This window comes from Mustelus asterias, chromosome 21 (genome assembly GCF_964213995.1).
Source record: "Mustelus asterias chromosome 21, sMusAst1.hap1.1, whole genome shotgun sequence".
NCBI classification, from domain to species: Eukaryota; Metazoa; Chordata; class Chondrichthyes; order Carcharhiniformes; family Triakidae; genus Mustelus; species Mustelus asterias.
Genome location: NC_135821.1, coordinates 38,166,895 through 38,190,915, shown reverse-complemented (window position 1 = coordinate 38,190,915; position 24,021 = coordinate 38,166,895). Strand labels below are relative to the sequence as shown.

General features: G+C 42.3%; 1 protein-coding gene across 1 annotated transcript in view; it reads right to left on the bottom strand.

Annotated features, from left to right (window-relative positions):
- The window catches only part of mtf1 (metal-regulatory transcription factor 1), a 94,460-nt gene that overhangs the window by 61,439 nt on the left and 9,000 nt on the right, over positions 1-24,021 (bottom strand). The window contains exon 3 of the mRNA XM_078237772.1: positions 3,457-3,695. Coding sequence (XP_078093898.1) covers positions 3,457-3,695 — 239 coding nt within the window. The remainder of the gene's footprint in view (positions 1-3,456; positions 3,696-24,021) is intronic.

The window sequence follows — 24,021 nt, the reverse complement described above, 5'->3', positions numbered from 1 at the left end:
ATGGTCCAAGTGCAGGTCAGTGGGACTAGGCATAAAATGGTTCGGCACAGACAAGAAGGGCCAAAAGGCCTGTTTCTGAGCTGTAATTTTCTATCGTTCTATGGTTCTTCTATGGTTTTCAGGATGGTTTCTTAGGACAGCATGTTCTGGTGCCAACTGGTATTGTGCAGAGAGATAGGAGTAATTGATAACCTCGTTGTGAAGGCACCCCGAGGGTGAAGCAATCATAATATGATTGAATTTTATGTTCAGTTTGAGAGAGAGAAGATGGCATCCAAGACTAGTATTTTAAACTTAAGTGCAATTATGAGGGCATGGAAGTACAGCTAGCTAAAGTGCTGAAGGGATTGGTCAAGAGGTTGTGGCGATATTTAAAGGGGTATTTCAGAATACTCAGATTAGACAAATTCCAATGAGAAAAAAATTCTAAGGGGAGAGCCCATCATCTGTGGTTAACTAAAAAAGTTAAAGTGTTAAACTTAAAGAAAAAGCATATTTGCTCAAAGATGGGTAGGTCAGAAAATTGGAAATAGAAAGATCAAGGAATAACAAAGATTGATAAGGAAAAATTAAGAGTATGAGAGAAAGCTAGCTAGAAATACAACGAGGGACAGTAAAAGTTTCTGCAGATATTTAAGTAAGAAAAGAGTCAACAAAATGAGTGTTGGTCCAATAGAAAATGCATCTAGGGAATTGATGATGGAAAGTAGGATGGTGACAGATGAATTAAGCAGGTACTGCATCAGTCTTCATTGCTGGAGATGCAAGGGACATCCCAGAAATAGCCCTAAATCAGGAAATGGAAGGGAGGAAGGAACTAGAGAAATTGCAACCACCAGGGAAGTGGCAGGGAGTAATTTGTTGGGGTTGTGGGCTGGTCAAGATAGATTTCAGCCCAAGATCTTGACAGAAGTGGCTATTGAGTTAATCAATGCATTGGTTTTAATTCTCCAAAATTCCCTAGATTCAGGAATGGTTCCATTAGATTGGAAGATAGCAAACGTAACTTCTTTATCCAAAAAGGAGGGAAACAGAAAGCAGGAAATTATAGGTCAGTTAGCCTAACATCTGTCATCAGGAAAACATTCAAATATATTAAAGATGCTGTAGCAAGGCATTTAGAAAACCTCAAGGGAACCAAACAGAGTCAACATGGTTTTGTTAAAGGGATATCACGTTTAACCAATTTATTGGAGTTCTTTGAAGGCGTCACATGTGCTGTGGATATAAAGGGAAGCCAGTGGATGCACTATACTTAGATTTCCAGAAGATATTTGATAAGGTGCTATATCAAAGGTTATTGCAGTCAAAAGCCCATGGTTTAAGGGCAACATATTGGCATGGATTGTAGATTGTTTCCTGTTGGCTAACCAGTTGGGATAAATAGGTCGTTTCCTGGTTGGCAGGATGTGATGGCATGCCACAGGGATCAGTGCTGGGGCCTCAACCTTTTACAGTTTCTATAAATGACTTGGATGCAGGGACTGAAGGTATGGTTGTTAAATTTGCTGATGACACAAAGATAGGTAGGAAAGTATATTATGAAAAGGATGTAAGGAGGCTACAAAGGGATAGAAATAGGTTTAAGTGAGTGGGCAAAAATCTGGCAAATGGAGGGTAATGTGGGCAAATGTGAAATTTTGGCAGGAAGAATAAAAATGATCTAAATGGTGAAAGATTACAAAATTCTGAGGTGCAGAGGGATTTGGGGGTCCTAGTGCGTCAGGCACAGCAAATGATTGGGAAAGTTAATAGAATGTTATAATTTATTGCAAGGGTAAAAGATTACAAAAAAGTAGGGAGGCTATGCTCCAGTTGTCCAGTAAGAAGTTTAACAACATCAGGTTAAAGTCCAACAGGTTTATTTGGTAGCAAAAGCCACACAAGCTTTCGGAGCTCCAAGCCCCTTCTTCAGGTGAGTGGGAATTCTGTTCACAAACAGGGTATATAAAAACACAGACTCAATTTACATTTACAGTTGTACAGGGCATTGGTGGGATCACATCAGGGGTACTACGTGCATTTAAAGCACTTCAGAGAAGGTTTACTAGACTAATATCAGGATTGGACGTGTCGCCTTATGAGCAAAGGTTGGAAAGGTAAGGTTTGTATCCACAAGAGTTTAGAAGAGTAAGAGGAGACTTCATGGAAACCTTTAAGATCCTGAGGGGTATTGACAGGGTGGATGTGGAAAGATGTTCTCTCTTGTCGGAGAATGTAGAACTAGGGGTCATGATTTAAAAATAAGGGGTTGACCATTTAAGACAAAGAATCATAGAATCACTACAGTGCAGAAGACCATTTGGCCCATCAAGTCTGCACCAACCACAATCCCACTCAGGCCCTACTCCCGTAACCTGACATATTTACTCTGCTAATCGCCCTGACACTAGGGTCAATTTAGCATGGCCAATCAGCCTAACCCGCACATCTTTAGACTGTGGGAGGAAACCGGAGCACCCAGAGGAAACCCAATCAGATACAGGGAGAATGTGCAAAATCCACACACACTGACCCGAGGCCAGAATTGAACTCGGGTCCCTGGCGCTGTGAGGCAACAGTGCTAACCATCGCGCTGAGATGAGGAGAAATTTTTTCTCTGAGGGTCGTGAGTCTCTGGAACTCTCTTCCTCAGTAGGACGTAAAGCAGAGTATTTGAATACGTTTAAGGCAAAGCTGGATAGATTCCTGATCAACAAGGAGATGAAAGGTTATCCGGGGTAAGCAGGAATGTGGGGTTGAGGTTAAAATCAGATCAGACATGTTATTGAATAGTGACCATGATGTGGCGATGTCGGCATTGGACTGGGGTAAGCATAGTAAGTCATCTCACAATACCAGGTTAAAGTCTAACTGGCTTATTTGGTAGCACAAGCTTTCGGAGTGTCGCTCCTTCTTCAGTGCCGCAGAGTTAGTCCTGGGGCCTCATCTATTTACAATCCATATTAATGATTCAGACAGAGGCCAAGATTAACATATCCAAATTTGCTAATGATACAAAGCTGTGTGGAGCACAGAGGATGCTGAGCCAGCTCAGCAGGTTAAGCCCGTGGACAACAAGATGGCAGATGGAATAACGTGAGCTTATTCACTTTGGCAGCAAGGGTAGCAAAACAAAATACTTTTTAAAAGCCGTGAAAAATTTAAACACTGATGTTCAGAAAGACTTGGCTGTACTCATTCAAGGGACACAAAATAAGCAGGCCTAGCACAGCCAGGAAACAGGAAGGCAAATGGCATGTTGGCTTTTATTGTAAGGGGACAGAAGTACAAGAATAAGGAAGTCTTGCTAAAATCTGGAGTACTACGTGCAGTTTTAGTTTCCACATGCAAGAAAGAATATATATTGCATTGGAGGTCACTAGATTCATCCCTGGGAGCATTGGCCTGTAAGAGACCACATAAACTGGGCCTAAATTCTGGACTTTAGAAGAACTAAAAGATAGCTTAACTTACCTATAGAGCGTATTAAATGCTTTTTCACAACCCTGCACGTCACACTCGAATGGCTTTTCCTTGGTGTGGACTCTTACATGGATTTTTAGGCTGTAAGAGGTGAGAAAGGCCTTGCCACAGCCCTGCTGATTGCAAACGAATGTATATTCACCACGGTGAGTCTTCTGATGTGTCCGCAGATTTCCTGCTGTGCTGTATGTACGTGGGCATCCTTCAAACGTGCACTGATATCGTTTTACCTTGGGGTGGATGGAAAACAAAGAAAGTATTACACGTCCTAGCTGGAGTTTATACATTCAACCTCTGTAGTGGTTTAATTTGCAACAACCCACTAATCAACTTTACACACATGTCCAAATGCAACATTCTGGAATATGAATATTATTTCTGGCTTATGACTATTATTAGTATCAATAGTAAAAGTGATCATTAAACAGACAGCAGAAAAAAACCCATTGGTTCACTAGTGCCCAAGGAAGGAAATCTGCCATTCGTACCTGGTCTGGCCTACATTATATATTTGGAAGAGGGAACTGAATGCATCATCTCCAAATGTGCAGATGACACAAAGTTGGATGGGAGGGTGAGCTGTGAGGAGGATGCAGAGATGCTTCAGCATGATTTGGACAGGCTGAGTGTGTGGACAACTACATGGAAGATGCAGTATGTGGATAAATATGAGGTTATCCACTTTGGTAGTAATAATAGGAAGACAGGTTACTTGAATGGGTGTAAATTGAGAGAAGTGGATACTTGCGAGACCTTGGTGCCCTCATGCATCAGTTGCTGAAAGTAAGCGTGCACGTACAGCAGGCAGTAAAGGCAGCAAATGGTATGTTGGCCTTCATTGCTAGGGGATTAGAGTATAGGGATGTTTTGCTGCAATTGTATAGAGCATTGGTGAGGCCACACCTGGAGTAGCGTGTGCAGTTTTGGTGTCTTTATCTGAGGAAGAATGCCCTTGCTATAGAGGGAGTACAGCAAAGGTTTACCAAGCTGATTCCTGGGATGGCAGGTCTGTCATACAGGGAGAAACTAAGTCAGTTAGGATTATATTCACTGGAGTTTAGAAGAGTGAGAGGGGATCTCATAGAAACTTATAAAATTGACAGGGTCGATTCAGAAAGAATGTTCCCAATGTCGGGCAAGTTCAGAACTAAGCGTCATAGTTTGAGGGTAAGGGATAAACCTTTTAGAATGGAGGTGAGGAGAAATTTCTTCATCCAGAGGGTGGTGAATACATGGAATTCACTACCAGCGAATGTAGTTGAGACCAAAACTTTGTCCGATTTAAAGAAGAAATTAGATATAGCACCAGGAGCTAACGGGATCAAGGGATATGGGAGGAAGGGGGATGAGGATATTGAATTTGATGATGAATGGCGGAGCAGGCTCAAATGGCTGAATGGCGCACTCCTGCTTCTAGTTTGTGTGAACCCAGATCTACAGCAGAGTAGGTCTGGAGTCACATAGAAATGAACTAGCAAACCACTCAAGGCAATTAGGAATGGGCAACAAATGTTGACCTAGCCAGCGAGCCCATGTTACTATAGAATAAATTAAAACTTGAAAACAAGGCAGTGAGTTACTATGCTATAATTCAATGAGCAGTTCAACAAAAAAAAAAGTAAATTCAAATTATAGTAAAAATTTTAAAAGGTGTTTGGAATCAAGGGCTCCATTCACCTCAGGCTTCGGGAGCTTGAGATTGGGACTAAACAGAGATCCTGCGCCTGGAATTGCTTGGACCAGCTCAGTAATCTTCCTGGAAGTAGCCTCCTCACTGGCTGCCTCCAAGCTCATTGTCCAATTAAGGATAGCAGGTAGACTCCTGATAGCCCTATTAGAGTGCCAGCAGCTCCAAAGGGGTGAGCACTGCTGAAGGAGGTCAGGAATCATAAGGGCACTGGCACATGGAGGCACCCTCAGCGTGTTCAGGTCAGTCAAATGTTCAGAGGGGCCAAGATGACTGGCATCTCCGAGCAGAAGGGAAATCTCTCCGGCTAAATCGTGTGGGCCACAGGTGCAGCTTTTCCTGCCTCGTCCTCAACATTAGGGTTTGGAGCCTCCAGTTCTGACCCCACCACCATCACTACTCATGCCCACAACAGCGAGGCTGCCTCAATCAAGCTGGCAGCTCCACACGTGGCATGGATATCAGCAAAAAGTTGACAGCACCACAAAAATCATCCAGTTGGTGCCATGAAGATGTAAATGGGCACCCGCCTCTGTGCAGCACTCGGCTGATTCGCTTTGCAGAAACTCCCTGGCAGCAGAATTGGGGAACCGTTCTGCTCAGTTCCACACTATTTTCCCAGTCCAGCAGCTCAGGGTCAGGAAAATTCAGCCCCAGGTTTCTCAATCATTTACTGCTAAGAATCAGCTATCATCTTACAAAAGATCAGAAACTGCAGTTAATTCAGAAACCAACAAAGTGACTAACCAATGCAATTTACTAAACATCTTTTCCTCCCACCTTGCAGTAAATTAGTAGATTGCCCCATGCTGAATCAATGTTCTGTTCATAAAAGTTAGTGATGTCCATCCACAAATTATACTGGAGCCTTTTATGTAATATTTGTGCTCAAAGGGGAGTTAGTACTCAGATACTCAGTCAAGTTCACCTCTTTTTGGCCATACCAACCTCAGTAGTTGATTCAAACACCAGTCTAAACAGCTACTTCCTGCACCAATACATCATTCCATCTTTTTTCTGGCTATGTTTAATGTCAAAAATATATTAGTGCAGAATTAATCAAGACCAATCTTATTGCAGTTCAGAACTTCTATCATTGGCACAATTTGGGCCGAATTTAAACCCGATGCAGACCCTGAGATCCCCATAATTAGTAATAGTTCACTTTCTACTCATTTCTATTTTCCTCCCAATTCCACTCTAGAATTTTAGAACATCTTTTAAGACAACCCTTTCGCGCAATATTAATAAAGTTTTGCACTGTCTGACGGGTTACCTTTTGGATGGGTCACCAAAGCGATGGCTAATTTGTCTGCACTGGCACGGTATCCAGTTCTTCATCTAAACTATCGTGCATCTCTCAGCAAACACCGTCAAAACCAGTGTACTGGTTATCAGATTGGTTGGTTGTGAGAAAATGGACCACAATTTCTGCCAATGCAGTGACTTTGCACAAATAATTCACTGGATGTGGAGCAATTTAAGCAGCTCAGTCTTAAGAAAATGTCAAGATGATAGGAATTCAAGTTCTTTCCTTGTATTATCTGCAAACTAGGAGAATGAAGCACACAGTTCTGGCCACAGGTGGCTCTGTTTGACCCCCTTGGCAAGGTGACATGATACGATGCCTATGAAGTCACATTGGTGCACAGAACGAGGAGCTGCTTACAGAAACAATGCTCAGAAAATAAAAATAAAGAAAAGGCCAAAGGAAAATCTAAGCTTCATACTTCCGAGATGTGAGGGAACAAAGCTTGAGGAAATCAGCAATGTAATGCAACAAATGTACAGGTTACTTGAGAAGCAAAAAGTTACGAGAGTAATATGTTATCACATAGTGATATGCTAAACAGAATCTTCCTGCAATCAACTGTTAATTATTCCTAGTAATGTTGCACTCGAGCCATTTACCAGAGTAATGCTGCACTATGATTGCATTAAATAATGAATTTTGCCTAACAGAAAGGAAGCTGATTGCCAACAGTACAAAATTAATATGGTCGTAAGGACAAGAGTCCTTCAGAACTACTTATGCTCCGAGACACCATCTGAAACACTCGTTGGATTAAAGCTTTACAATTCACTTCCAGTAATCTATTATTTAATTGAAAATAAGCTCCAGTTGGCATTATTCCCATAGGAGCATGTGGTTTAAGGAAGTGAGTGATTTCACTGCAGTTCTGCTGAATATTTGCAGGCAATGCCATGGTGACATTCGGAGGACAGTATACAGGATACTATTTTTAAAAAATAATTCTTAATGAATGTTCTGATTTAACATTTGCCAATAATGACAGCACTGCCCAGCTTTAGTGACATATTGTGTGGAATTTACATGAATAATGAACTAGTTGCACTGATCATATGCTGCTCTAATGAAAGATATACATGGATTTGGTTTCTACTGTCTTCAGTAGTATGCAAGATTCTCAGCACATTGTGACTAACACAAGCATCTTCAGCATGTCAAATTTTGTACAAAAGAACCAACTGATCACACAGACCTCATGGCAAACTAGCCCAACACAATTTATCACTTTGCAGATTTGGTGAGGCATACTGCAGGAATGCAGTGCGTGTTCAATGCAGGTAGGACTTTTAAAATTCAATGCAAGGGGCCCAAAACAGGAAGGTAACCTACTCAGCCAACAGAACTGCAGTAGAGCAAAACTCCTGACCACTTACACAGAAGAATGCAACCCCATGCCAAAGTTAGGGGCAAGGTCATTACTAAAGATCAGGACAGGTAGTCCAGGTTGTTGGTGCATCAGAAACATAGAAATCAGAAGCAGGAGTAGGCCATTTGGTCCTTTGAGTTTGCTCCACCATTCATTTTGATCAGGCCATCACTTGCCCACAGCTGCTTCCATGTTGGAGAGAAGTGGGAAAGCAGAGCAAAATAAGAGCTCAGTGTCACTGGTACAACAGTAATTGACCCCTTCCATGTCTAAAATGACACACAGTGGCAGCAGTGTACACCATATACAAGATACACTGCAGAAACTTGGAGGCTCCTTCGACAACATCTTCCAACCTGTGATCTTTACCAATTAGAAGAAAGGTACATGGGAACACTACAACTTAAATGTTCACCTCCAAGTCACACGCCATCCTGTTTGGAGCTATAACACTGTCCCTTTTCTGCCACTGGGTTCAACTCCTGGAACTCTCTCCCTAAACAGGAAATATGGACTGCAATGGTTCAAGAAGGCAACTCACCACCACCTTCAAGGACAATTAAGGATGGGGCAATAAATGTTGGCCTAGCAGTGATGCCCAGATCCTATGAATGAATAAAAAACCCTGGGTGAAATTTAGGGTTGGAGATAAATCCAACTGAAACTCAAATGCATCTTCATTCTGCCCATTTACCACAACTGTGACAGTAAAAGGCTGGAAATTAATCGTATTCCTAAAAGTCCCAATTAGTTATTAATTAAGCACTTGGCAAAAAAAGACTTAAAATATAAAAATTGATGTGGAGATGCTGGCATTGGACTGGGGTGGGCATGAGCTTTCGGAGCACTGCTCCTTCATCAGGTGAGTCACTCACCTGAGGAAGGAGTAGTGCTCCTAAAGCTCGAGATTTCAAATAAACCTGTTGGACTTTAACCTGGTGTTGTGAGACTTCTTATCGTATAAAAATTGAGGCTACATGAAACAAGAATGTCCAAGATTTTCATCTCTGGGTTTAGTTGAGTGGTATTGAAGCATAGGCATTTATTAGAAGAAATCCATGTTACAACTAAATTAGACATTTCTTAAGGCGCCTGTGCTTCGATTAGGATTTATCCACCAATGAGGCAAGTGATATAGATCACTTCCCAGCCTTCCTACAAAGCCAATAAATAATGAATTGAAATAAATATCAATCAATAATTTGATAAGGGATAGTCAGCACGGTTTTGTGAAGGGTAGGTCATGCCTCACAAACCTTATTGAGTTCTTTGAGAAGGTGACCAAAGAGGTGGATGAGGGTAAAGCGGTTGATGTGGTGTATATGGATTTCAGCAAAACGTTGATAAGGTTCCCCATGGTAAGTTTTTGCAGAAAATACGGACACATGGGATTGAGGGTGATTTAGTGGTTTGGATCAGGAATTGGCTAGCTCTAAGAAAACAAAGGGTGGTGGTTGATGGGAAATATTCATCCTGGAGTTCAGTTACTAGTGGTGTACCGCAAGGATCTGTTTTGGGGCCACTGCTGTTTGTCATTTTTATTAATGACCTGGATGAGGGCGTGGAAGGATGGATTAGTAAATCTGCGGATGACACTAAAGTCGGTGGAGTTGTAGACAGTGCGGAGGGAAGTGGCAGGTTACAGAGGGACATAGATAAGCTGCAGAGCTGGGCTGAGAGGTGGCAAATGGAGTTTAATGCGGAAAAGTGTGAGGTGATTCACTTTGGAAGGAGTAACAGGAATACAGAGTACTGGGCTAATGGTAAGATACTTGGTAGTGTGGATGAACAGAGGGATCTGGGTGTCCATGTGCATAGATCCCTGAAAGTTGGCACCCAGGTTGATAGGGTTGTTAAGAAGGTGTACGGTGTGTTAGCTTTTATTGGTAGAGGGATTGAGTTTCGGAGCCAGGAGGTCATGCTGCAACTGTACAAAACTCTGGTGCGGCCGCATTTGGAGTATTGCGTACAGTTCTGGTCGCCGTATTATAGGAAAGATGTGGAAGTGTTGGAAAGGGTGCAGAGGAGATTTACCAGGATGTTGCCTGGTATGGTGGGAAAATCGTATGAGGAAAGGCTGAGGGGCTTGAGGTTGTTTTCGTTAGAGAGAAGAAGGTTAAGAGGTGACTTGATAGAGGCTTACAAGATGATCAGAGGATTAGATAGGGTGGATAGTGAGAGCCTTTTTCCTCGGATGGTGTTGGCTAACACGAGGGGACATAGCTTTAAATTGGGGGGTGAGAGATATAGGACAGATGTTAGAGATGGGTTCTTTACTCAGAGAGTAGTAAGGGCGTGGAATGCCCTGCCTGCAGCAGTAGTGGACTCGTCAACATTAAGAGCATTCAAATGGTTATTGGATAAACATATGAATGATATTGGAATAGTGTAGATTAGAGGGGCTTTAGATTGGTTCCACTGGTCGGCGCAACATCGAGGGCCGAAGGGCCTGTACTGCACTGTAATGTTCTATATTATCTGGGCTTGGAAAACCAATCTCAATCTAAAAGAAACCACTTTATTTGACACCTCTGGAATTATCACTGTCCATTCTTCCTTCCTCTTGTGTTACATAGGTCACCTAGTCAGTACAAATGAGTTCCAGAGGCAAATAATAAAGGAACTTGCCAAGCAATGGGAAACACAGAACATGGCTAAGTGTACAACTAACCAGAGGAAGGCACTCAACAAAATACATTCAGCTCCAGATTTATACAAAATCAAGGATAGATACAAGTTTATATTTAAAAGTGGTCACTGACTTACAAGTACAGCCTGCAAGCCTTAAGTCAAGACAGGCACAACGATAAATTCTGATGAAAGGTCATCGACCTGAAACGTTAACTCAGTTTCTCTTCACAGCTGCTGCATGACCTGCTGAGCTTTTCCAATTTTGTTTTGCTCTCATCACAAATATAAACTGGTTCTAAAACATCCACATTGTAAAGTGCCAATAAATAATTGCTTACAGCGCTGAATATGGAGGAACCCTAGGTCAAAGTGATTACAAGGTGGTTAAACTGAGGAATAATGTCTGATACTGCACTAACGGCCAAGCTCACTGAAGTGGAATCAGTCCAGAGAGACTGCTGCTAAAAGCCATAAATCATCATGTCATGATGACTGTTATTTCAGTTAGAAATGAGGCTCCACTGCACAATGCTTGCCTTTTAGCCAGTTTCAGGATGAGATCGCTGACACAAAAAGGAACACTTCCAATACTCATTTAAGTACGTAATGGGGCCCCTTCTGTTACAGTCCATCATAGGGGCCTTATCTCGTTACTAGTTGTGTTTATCTTATGCTAGATTTTGAAGACATGGGCAATTATTTTAGCCCGTGCGGGAAAGCAGCAAAACCGTAAACTCTCGATTCCGATTTGTAAATGTTTGTTTCTCGGTCAAGGTCGTATATTCCCCCCCAACCCACCCCCCCAAAAAAAAAACAAGTAGTTCTGTAGATTTTTGAACAGGTTGCCCATCACCGTGCTGTTTTTCACCCTTGCAAACACATATTTTCATTAATTTATGGAATGTGGGCGTCGCTGGCTAGAAGATGGTGGTGAGCTGCTTTCTTGAGCCACTGCAGTAGGTTGACCTACAGTGCTGTTAGGGAAGGAAATCCAGGATTTTGACCCAGCGACAGTGAAGGAATAGTGATATATTTCCAAGTCAGGATGGCAAGTGATTTAGATAGGGAACCTCCAGGTGGTGGTGTACCCAGGTATCTGTTGCTTGTCCTTCTCGGTGGTAATGATCCTGGGTTTGGAAGGTACTGCCCAAGGAACCTTGGTGAGCTCCCGCAGTGCATCTTGGCCACTGGCAGCTGTGTGCCACCTACAACGGTGATGGAGGGATTGAATGCTTTTGGAAGGGCTGGCAATCAAGTTGGCTGCTTTGTCCTGGATGGTGTCGAGCTTTGAGTGTTGTTGGAGCTGGACTCAAAGTATGTGGAGATTTTCCATTACACTCCTGACTTGTGCCTTGTACATGATTGACGGGTTTTGGGGAGTTAAGAGAGGAGTTACTTGCCCCAGGATTCCTAACTTTTGACCTGCTCTGGCAGTCACAGTATGTATATGGCATATCCAATTTGGTTTCTGGTTAATGGTAACCCTCAGGATGTTGATAGTACGGGATTCAGCGATAGTAATGCCACTGAACGTCAAGGAATGCTGGTTAGATCCTCTCTTTGGATTGCCATTGCCTGACACTTGTGTGGCATGAATGTTACTTGCCATTTGTTAGCCCAAGCATGGATATTGTCCAGGTCTTCCTGCATTTGGACATGGACTGTCAGTGCAGTCATGAGCAAACATCCCCACTTCTGACCTTATGATGGAGGGAAAGCACATCTAGCAAAAATCAAAAAGGAAGTAATTTTCACAAACTGTAGTTTTGTTTCCAAGTTATTTTTAAAACCGAAGTCATGATAACTCCCAAGCACAAATGTTTCAGTAACCTGCAAAATGGCACTTAGGGTTTACTTCTGTCTCTCGAACGAGGAGACCCTTAAAACATATTTCAAAACATTTACATAGACTAAAATAAATAAAATATATAAATGTGGCAATGGTGACTGCTAGGATAAACTGAAAAGACAGACTTGCCTTATTCCAAGTTCTGCGTTACAGTGGACCACTTTATAGTGAGGCCCCAGTGTATACTACCGGGTATAGGATGCTACCGGGACTCGATGGATTGAGTTATAAGGAGGCACTAATAAATAAACTGAAACATACATCAGAAAATGCAGGCGAAAGATCCTACCATGAGGATAGGGGAGCTGGTTTTATCTAATCAGATAGTGAAGAGGCTATCCACTCAGTCTGAATGCAATCTGAGCCTACCAATGTTCCATCTGATTTTTTTCTTTAGTTCACACATTTTGTTGAGGGTGGCCACTTTGCTGCACCGCGCAGTCTCTAAGATTACTGCTCGGCTGCATTTACATGCACATTAAAGGAATAGATGATGTCGCGCAGCCCGTTTGTTTTGCTGTGCAATATATGCCAGGGATTATTTTGAGCCATACACCCACACAACAAAGGAAAATTGATGCCTCCAATAAGCCTCTCACTGCATTCCTGTATCCAACTGGACACAGCCAGAAAGAAAGACCAACATTTATAAAGAACCTTTCAAGACCTCAGGACAATTAGGTACGAGGTGCAGTCAATGTTGTAATACAGGAAGCCTAGTAGCCAATTTGTATAAGGCAAACTTCAAGCAGCAGCAACAACCAGATAATTTTTCAGAGGTCTCAGTTTAACACCTCATCCAAAAGACAAGCAGCACTATCACAGCAATGTTCTGGAGTGCAATGTCACTGTAGTTTTTTTTATTCCAACAGAAACAGGGCTTTTTGAGACAATTTCCACCAATGAGACTATGGCTGATCTGCAGCCGACCTAAAAACTCTCATCCCTTTGGATAATAAAAAATAAAATCAATCTCGATCTAAAATTTATTGATCTAGTATCAATTGCTGTTTGCACTCAGCAAGATCCCAAATTGAGATTACGACAAGAGAGATCTATTTTGGCAATGCGGATTGAGGAACTAATATTGGCCAGAACACTGGGAATCACAGGTACTTCACACAGAGTAAGCAAACCTTTTCAAGGTCATGCTAAAATATTTACAACACAAATACGTTAAGTATCTAGCCCTGTAATGAGGCTGGATCAGGTTTCTGTTGTAGAGATCCTCACTGAACTATGAAAATACCAGAACTCCCTCCAGTAACACAGAAGAGCAGTGCAATATAGAACCCATGGAACAGTTTCCACCGACTTCTTTTGACTTTTTTGTGATGGGGTTAAGGGACAAGTCTATAAGACCATAAATATATTTTGACAATGGAGGATCTACCATTTGGGCTGATACTCCAGAACTTTGGTAATCAAACTTCTGTTGCAATAATTGGATCTACGTAAAAGGATTGATAGCCATGACTTAGTACTGAAACCTGATCAAAAGGTTGTGGGTTCAAGTCCCATTCCCGAGAAACTCCACTGGTGTTTTAATTATATAAATTAAGGTCAAGTGTGTACAGATGGTGGGCACTCACTGGATAAAGGGACATGGTTATTTATTGGTACTCAACGAATATAAAAGGGCCACCGTTGACACTCGTGGATCATGGATTCAGGAGCGACAGATTCAGTGAATAAATCTAAAATGGAGTCAAGATTGACTTCTGGTCTCCACTTTTGGCTGCTGCAAAAGGTTCAACATTTGTATTGAAGGAGTGCTGTTCTTTCAGAGGTGCAATTGTTTAAATAAAACGCCTGTCCTCTCAGGTAACCATCTTGATTTCATGGCACCATTTCAAAGAGGGCAGGTTCTTCCCAGCATCCTGGTCAACATTTATCTCAAGTAACAATGAACACATTATGTGGTCATTATCACAATTATGCATGTGGTGTCTGTCACTTCAAGACAGGTTAAAGTCCAACAGGTTTATTTGGTAGCAAACGCCACACAAGCTTTCGGAGCTCCAAGCCCCTTCTTCAGGTGAGTGGGAATTCTGTTCACAAACAGGGCATATAAAGACACAGACTCAATTTACATGAATAATGGTTGGAATGCGAATACTAGTATTTAGTATTCGCATTCTACTAGTATTCGCATTCCAACCATTATTCATGTAAATTGAGTCTGTCTCTTTATATGCCCTGTTTGTGAACAGAATTCCCACTCACCAGAAGGGGCTTGGAGCTCCGAAAGCTTGTGGCTTTTGCTACCAAATAAACCTGTTGGACTTTAACCTGGTGTTGTGAAACTTCTTACTGTGTTTACCCCAGTCCAACGCCGGCATCTCCACATCATGACTTCAAGACAGTACAGAAGTGAGTCACCTGACTTGAGGGACTAATGAAAACAGAGCAAGTGATCACACCAGAGGGTGGGGTCCTCTCAGAAGAGTCATTGAGCAACCATTTAGGAAGCATGTAAAAACTGGGGCTCTGCCCCAAGGTAGTCATGGGCTGCAATCTCCTATTTAGTATGGCCAATCTACCTAACCCACATATCTTTGGACTGCAGGAGGAAACCGGAACACCCGGAGGAAACCCATGCAGACACGGGGAGAATGTGTAAACTCCACACAGACAGTGACCCAAGCTGGGAATTGGACCTGGATCCCTGGCGCGGTGAGGAAGTAATGCTAACCACTGTGTCACCCTTCAGGACAATGAGGTTGTGAAAGGTGCTTTGAAATGGTTTTCATATCCATCACATTTTGAACTGCCAAAAAACAAACAAAAGAGAAAGCCAAAATGTCATGCTGCTTTTTCCCCTGACCTGGAGTCGTAACTTACATTCACTGTCTGGTCTGATAAAGTGCAATTAAACCAAATGTACATATTCATAGCAATTAGACTTTGTGGCCTTGCAAGGACAGACTTAAACACAAATTGACCAAAACAACTGAATGCATTGTTTCATAGTATAATGGCTCCATTAAAAAGTGTTGCTCACAGTAAGTCAAGGATGTAAAGATCACTAGTTTTATTATAATTATGCAAATATATTCATTTAATAAAATTTAAAGGATAGAACAATTCCTTTCTTTTTGATATGCTGCACATAAAATAGAAAGGAATGCAAGAAAATGCTCTGGACATAGCATGCTCACAAAACACTCTGCATATGCATGTTAGGAATAAGCTACAGCTTTAAGTTCAAGTTTAATTTATATTTCTGCATTTGTGCTGGTAGAGGAAATCAGAGTTTTGGTTTCACTTTAGAGTGATGCCTGCATATCTTGTGGGTTTGTTTGTCTACCTGTGTTTTAATGAGCTTTTATAACTTGAAATGCGGAGCCATGTTATCAAAGGGGGAAGAGGGCTGTGGCCTGCATGGGATCCATGTGGAGATGCCGGCGTTGGACTGGGGTGAACACAGTAAGAAGTTTAACACCACCAGACTGGCTGTCCTGTCTGGAGACAATACACATCTCTTTAGCCTGTCTTGATGCTCTCTCCACTCACATTGTTTGTATCTTAAAGACTTGATTAGCTTGTAAGTATTCGCATTCCAACCATTATTCATGTAAATTGAGTTTGTGGCTTTATATGCCCTGTTTGTGAACAGAATTCCCACTCACCTGAAGAAGGGGCTTGGGGCTTTGAAAGCTTGTGTGGCTTTTGCTACCAAATAAACCTGTTGAACTTTAACCTGGCGTTGTTAAACTTCTTACTGTATCCACACAACACCCAGGGAGAAATACGGCTGTTTTAATTTAGTTGGAAGCAAGTGCCAGGAGCAGCTGGACACAGGGGAGAACACTGCAGAAAGCAGATTTCCCAAAAGAACACAGGCCCAAAAGCCAAGGAGTTGGACAAAAAGGCCCAGGCCTTAAGTCGAGGAACAAGTACAGGAATCTGAATAAGATCCTATCCAGCGAAGTTAAAGGAAGAGAGGAAACAGCTCCAAATAAAACAGAGACAGTTGCAGGAAGCAGAATCAAGATTCTCCACATCGATACAACTGCTTTTGGCCTAGAACTTGTTGCCAGTGTCCCATGAGAAGGAACCCCTCTATCCTTCACCCTAGCCACTTGGGTTGGGTTTATGCTTATTTCCAGCAATCTTGATATAGCAATTATAAACCTGTTAAGTGGTTCCTCACCATGGTAGGGATCCCTGTTTCTAGCTGCTCCTATGTTTATGAAGGTTGGAAAAAGGGTAACTAGAAAAGTATTGGAATAATCATGCCTGCAGAGGACAACAGTATAAATGTGTTCAGTGCCATTGAATACGGAACTGTACAATATTGTCAAAGTGGATGGTCTTAGTGATCAAAAGATCTAAGCTGAGAAGACCATCTTCTTTTTCAAGAAAACAAACCAAAGCAAACAAAGGGATAAAGCAAGGAGGGCAAAGGCCCCTTAGTCACCTGCTGCCGGGACCTGTTTACTGTGCATTTGGCTAGGCCCTGGAGCAGGTTCACGAGGCGGTCCTCCTCCTTCCCCATGCCGCTCAGGAGCATAGGCCTGAAGTGCAAACAAAACAAGATTTTTCAAATAACTGAAAAGGGAGTGCAGCCTAAAATATGTAACACAGACATGGTCCGCAGACTCCACAAGATTGCAAAAAGGGCAGGGAACTCATGAACCAGTATAATTTTCAGTTGCATGGGCTGCTGCATGCACCACTCTCCACCCCAGGTCAAATTTAACCACCTACCGTGATGAAATTCAAGCCTGGAGCCTCAGAGGTTGTGCTTATCAGCTCAGTGCCCTAAACACCAGGTCACAAAGACACCAAAATGGAACAATCTAGTTGACTTGTACATGGCTAGGGAATGGCACGGGGTTTTTTAAGGCAATGACTGCTTATTCCAATGATTAACAAGTTGCTGCTCAGCCAAGACTGCACAATTAACATGGCTCAACAGCACAGAAGCAATACAACATGACAAGGAAAAAAGATGAAAGAAGCAATCGGGCAGACTCTTGAAACCTCATTCGAATATGCATGAAAATGGAGCAAGCATTTAATGATTTGCAATGTGCGAAAGAAGGTTCTGCTGTTAAATTAAATCGAACATAGTAATTTTAATAAATGAACTGAAATGGATGCATTGTCTGATGCAAGCCTGCATGGGGATAGTAAAGTGTGCAAATTGAAATAAATATAAAAGGTCAAGAGATGATATACATGCAAATGTTTGGAAGATTTTATTGGACGCAAATAAAAATGTCCTCGCATAGTACACCGGCACTTAAAATTAAGATACAGAGTACAGGACTGAGTTCTTTACAAATCAGCATTTATTCCACTAAGCTAAATATACTAGTTTGAAGTTACCACACAAGATATGCATAACTTGGGCTCTCACACAACATGGCCATTTAGGCAGAGTATACGAGGTGACTTGCATCCGTGGATCCTTCAACATTACACAGGAAGAGACTGCAGAGGTGCAAGGTGAATTTAACTTCAATTTTTTTCTTGATACCTTTCGGTACTTTATTTCTAATCAAAGAAGTCAATTCAAAGCAAATCCAATCATGTCTCCACCAGGGACAAACCAGATCCAAGCTGACAAGACAAGACTGCATCCCATCTTGGGCTCGATCAAACATTATCCAAGCTGACAGGATGAGGTATTGCACCCCATCCCGGGCTTGATCTGACGCTTCATCTTAGCCAAAAGGCTGAGATGGCTTTGAAAAATTGCATTAGGTAAAGCCTCGGTTTAACCTCATTGGCTACCCTGATCCTTTACTCTACCCCAGCTGGGGCAAACCACAATCGCCGGCATCAACACACCCCCGGTGCAATGGGCTAGCCTTGTCCCCTCGCTGATCATGGTTTCACCCCTGCTAAACAAGATATTTCCATTTGGGGAGTTGAAAATTAAGGATCCTAAATGCAGGAGAGTCACTAATAGATTAAATAAGGAATTCAGATGTTTTTCTTTTACCTATGGTGTGGTTACAATGTAGAACTCATTCACGCAAATGCAATTTTTATTTAACTTATTCATTCATTGGATGTGGCATAACTAGCAAGGCCAACATTTATTGGCCATCTGTAGTTGCCCAAAAAGGTAGTGGGGAGCTGTCTTCATGAACTGGTGCAGTCCATACACAGTAAGAGTTTTAACAACACCAGGTTAAAGTCCAACAGGTTTATTTGGTAGCAAATACCAAATAAACCTGTTGGACTTTAACCTGGTGTTGTTAAAACTCTTACTGTGTTTACCCCAGTCCAACACTGGCATCTCCACATCATGGCAGTCCATACAGTCAGGCTACTGCCATGATGGAGAGTCCCAGGATTTTAACACAGCAATGAATGAATGGTGAAATATTCCAAGTCAGACTTGGAAGTGACCATGCACCTACTGCCTTAGTCTTCTAGATGGGGAACATAGAGTTATATGAAGTAAGGATACTTGTGTGAAGCAGAAACAGACCATGTGGGTTGAATGGCCTCTATGTTCAGTAAATGCTGTGTACATCAGAGATAAAATGTATTTCTAAATACAAGTATCTTGGATTCCCAAGAAATAATTTCTTCACCTATAATGTATTATATTTCACATCATTACTTAATATAACAATCTCCCTTGATACTTAAAACACACTTAAAAACATACTCCACTGATGATCAGTGATTGTACCATGTAGTTCATCAGTGCCTACCACGAAACTCACTCACTGGTCCATAATGAGCAGCTAACTACTGGAAGGCATTGTCCTATATCCATTTACTAGAAAGCACATGACTACAACCAGCCGTCACAAGAACCCACCCACTGAACTAATCATCACACACCATCACCCTGATCAGCCAGTCAAAACACAAAGTTAGCCATCGATCACAAGCAGCCAGTCCACTGTCAAATAATCACCAGCCAGCCCAATGTGTGGGCTTTGCTGGCTTAGAGCCCTGTGCTTGCAGAGCTGATGTGATTAAACCAGACTGCTGTTTCAGCTTTTACTACAGCAGCTACAGGACCCATTAGGAGGTGGTAGGACAGGGGTCCCTAGTGTGGTGGGCAGCTAATTAACAGATTTATAATCACTACTTCAAGGTCAGTGGAAATGAGCACAGACTCAAAGTTTAATGTGGGTACACTCTGCATACCCTTCACTACATCCGATTGAAACTTCCTACTTCACATCCACTGTGCAAAGTATTTTACCAAGATCAAACAATTCATTTAAAGTGCTCTAAATGATAAAAATCAATGCAGTACAGTATTCTGCACAAGAAAAATGGAGATCAGGGAATAACTCCTCTTCCTTACAAACACATTACAGCAGTGGTAGTTACACTAGTCATAAGAACATAACGAGGAGCAGGAGTAGGCCATCTGACCCCTCGAGCCTGCTAAATAAGATCATGGCTGATCTTTTTGTGGACTCAGCTCCACTCACCATAACCCTTAATTCCTTTACTGTTCAAAAATTTATCTATCCTTGCCTCAACTGCTTCAGTGGGCAGGGAATTCTACAGATTCACAACCCTTTGTGTGAAGAAGTTCCTCCTCAACTCAGTCCTAAATCTGCTTCCCCTTATTTTGAGGCTATGCTCCCCAGTTCTAGTTTCACCCGCCAGTGGAAACAACTTTTCTGCTTCTATCTTATCTATTCCCTTCATAATCTTATATGTTTCTATAAGATCTCCCCTCATTCTTCTGAATTCCAATGAGTATAGCCCCAGTCTACTCAGTCTCTCCTCATAACCCAACCCTCTCAACTCCGGAATCAACCGAGTGAATTTCCTCTGCACCCCCTCCAGTGCCAGTATATCCTTTCTCAAGTAAGGAGACCAAAACTGTACACAGTACTCCAGGTGTGGCCTCACCAGCGCCTTATACAGCTGCAACATAATCTCACTGTTTTTAAAACTCCATCCCTCTAGCAATGAAGGACAAAATTCCATTTACCTTCTCAATTACCTGCTGCACCTGCAAACCAACTCCTTGTGATTCCTGCACAAGGACACCCAGGTCTGGCACAGCAGCATGCTGCATTTTTTACTATTTAAATAATAGTCCATTTTGCTGTAATTCCTACCAAAATGGATGACCTCACATTTACCAACATTGTACTCAATCTACCAGACCCTCGCCCACTCACTTAGATTATGTATATCCCTTTGCAGACTTTCAGCATCCTCTGCACACTTTGGCCTTCCACCCACCTTAGTGTCATCTGTGAATTTTGACACACTACACTTGGTCCCCAACTCCAAATCATCTAGTGATTCCTCAACTATAAGTAGCATTGGTACCAAGCAAATGCAACACCCCCAAAGGAACTTAATGCTATCAAATGGCCTGTTGACTTTTGGCACACCAAGTAATTCCTGATTATGCAGTGCTCTGGTGGTAAATGCTCATCCATCCAGCGCCAAGATAGTTCAGCTAGGAAGTAATCTCTGGTCACAGGAATCAACTCTTTAACAAAAAAAAAATTAAAACTAAAAAAGCCTAAAATGAAACCAGTGTCATTTCCAGAGCACAAGTCGACTGTTTCACTGATTAACATCAGAATTTCATTTCAAAGCTCAGATAAGTTATTCCTTTTTGATTCAAATCATCCAAATTAAACAAGATCACTGTCTCATTTGTGGAAATGAGCCTAATTTCAGAAAGTAGGGCAAAGAACTAGGGAGACTTTGTGCATCGAATTATTTTTCAATACTACATAAAATGGATTGAAATGCAGCCACAATTTCCACATGAGTTTTAATGCAAAATACTGCTAGAGGAACATAGAGACCAGATTGGGCTTCCTTCCATCAGGGCACAGGATGCGGAGATAAAGCAGAAATTTAGGCATCCTCCAAATGAACACTTACACCTTCAGAGAAGCTCCTGTAAAGTTGGTCCTGTAGCAAAGCACTTACAAAACAAGTATCAGATTAAAGAGATGGCCACAGTCATAACTATATATTGTCTAGTGTCATAATGAAAACAGTTGAAGCTGTTATCAACTAGTTACAAGCATTCCAATAACAGTGAAACACTTAGATTCTTAGAAGATTTCCAGCCAATCGTGGACACGAATGGTTAACCATTGCATAAATTTATAAATACTAAGTGTTTTTGTCTTTGAACACATTCCCTCCAAGCTGCAACACTTCCCATTATTGTCAACATCACCAGAATTTCACTCCATGCTTCGTGTGTCTCAAAAGTTACTACAGACAATTTGACTGAACGAGCATGTTTGATCTGGTTATTGCAACAGCCACACAACTACTGTCCAAAGTAAATAAGACAGCTTTTAAGAGCAAAGATTTGGTTCAATGTTTCCATCTCCCTGTCCTTTCTCTTGTTCTACCATGGGACATGGACATTCAAGCAAAGCCAGCATTTGTTGCCTATTCCCAAATGCCCAAATGAGAAAGTAGTACTGATGCACCTATTGAAACTACTGCAGTCCATGTGGAGTAGGTGCACCCACTATGAGAAAAATCCAGGATTTTGACCCAGCAACAAATGAAGGAACAGAGATATAATTCCAAGTCAGGCTCGTGAGTGGCCTGCAAGAGGCTCTCCCAGTGGTGGTGCTCCCATGCAGCTGCTGCCCTCGGCTTTCTAGGTCAAGTCAGAGGCTGGGAATTCTATTGTGTGGAGTGAATATTACCTGTCACTTCTCATCCCAAATCTAACATTGTTCAGGTCTTCCTGCATATGGACACAGACTGCTTCATTATCTGTAGAGTTGGGAATGGTGCTGAATATTGTGCAAAGAGCAGCAAACATTCCTACTTCTAACCTTATATGGAGGCTCATTGATGAAACAGCTGCAAATGGCTGGGCCTAAGACACTACCCTGAGGAACTCTTGCAGTCATGACCTGGGATGAGATGAGTGGCCTCCAACAACCACAACCATCTTCCTTTGTGCTATGTACAACTCCAACTAGTGCAGAGCTTCTCCCCAACAACCCCCCACCCCCAATTCCCATGACTCAAGCTTTGCCAGGCCTCCTTAATACCATATTTGGTCAAATGCTGCCTTAAGGCAATCTCTTGCCTCACCTCTGGAATTCTGCTCTTTGGTCCATGTTTGAACTAAGATTTTGAGGTCAAGAGCTAAATGGCCCAGGCAGAACCCAAGTTGAGCAGTGATCAGGTTCCTTTACAAGTACCGCTTGAAAGCAATGTCGATGACACTTTCCAGTTGATCAACAAGAGGCTGTTGTTAGGTGGTAATTGGATGGAAAAGATTTGTCCTGCTTTTTGTGGATAATTTTCTACAGTGTCAGATAAATGCCAATATGGCTGTGCTGGAACACCTTGACTGGGGTGCGGCACAAATCTTCAGTGCTATTGGTGGGATGTTGTCAGGGCTAAAAGCCTTTGCAGTATTAAGTTCCTTCAGACAGGAGGATGATATTGGAGGTGCCTTCCCCTGTTCAGTTGTCCACCGTAAGAAGTTTAACAACACCAGGTTAAAGTCCAACAGGTTTATTTGGTAGCAAAAGCCACACCAGTTGTCCACCACCATTCCCAGCAAGGTGTAGCAGGACTGCAGAGCTTTGATCTGTTCTGCTGGTTATGGGATCACTTAGCTTTGGTCTACGCCAAGCAGCTTCTGCTGTTTAGCATGCAAGTATTGTTGTGCTGCAGCTTGGCTTCATTTCTAGCTATGCCTAGTGCTGCTTCTAGCTTGCTTTCCTGCACTGTTGATTGAAGCTTGATGGGAATGATAGCGTGAAACATCAAGCCATACCATGAGGTTACAAATTGTGATTGAAAACAATTCTACTGCTGTTGGCAGCCCACAGCACCTGATATGTGCCCAGTTTTGAGCTGTTAGATCTGTTCTGAATCAATCCCATTTTGTATGGTGCCATACATCAGTGCTTGGTGAAAAGACTGGACTTCACCTTCACAAGGACTGTGTTGTGGTCACTTCTAGTGTTATGGACAGACGCATCTGCGACAAGTAGATTGTCGAGGACCAGGTCTGATAGGTTTCTCCCTCTATTCGTTCCCTCACCACCTACTGCAGTCTGGCAGCTATATCCTTCAGGACTCAGTCAGCTAACTCAGTAGTGGTGCTACTGAGCCATTTATTGAAATCCCACACCCATAGTACCTTCTATGTCTTTTCTACTCTTGGTCTTTTCCCCCAGTGTTGTTCTTCAGTTCATCAGTTGATGGAGGGCAGCTGTGTGTAATCAGGATGGGATTACTTTGCCCATCAGACTTCATGGGATCTGGAGTCAATGTTGAGGACTCCCAGGCAATCCCCTTCAGGCTATATACCATTGGGCTGGTGCCCTATCAATGGGACAGGACATACTTGAGTATGCTAATGGTGGTATCTTGAGCATTAGCTGCAAGAAACAATACAGTCAAGTATGGCTATGCCAAGCTGTTTCGTGGCACAGCTCTCCGAATTTTAGCCCAGATGTTAAAGGAGAATTTTACAGGGCTGTTGGGCAGATGTGCTGTTATCCTTTCCAGTGCCTAAGTCAATGGTAGGTGGTCGACTGGGTTTTATTACTTTGACTTTTCAGTAGCAGCTGAGTAGCTGATTTGATCATTTCAACTACACTGCTACTGTTCAAATCAATTCCAGATTTTATTAATTAAATTCACTAGCTGCTATGGTGGGATTTGAACCCATGCCCCAAAACATAACCCTGGGCCTCTAGATTGCTAGGCCAGTGACATTACGACCATCACATCAACCTCCCCCATCTCCT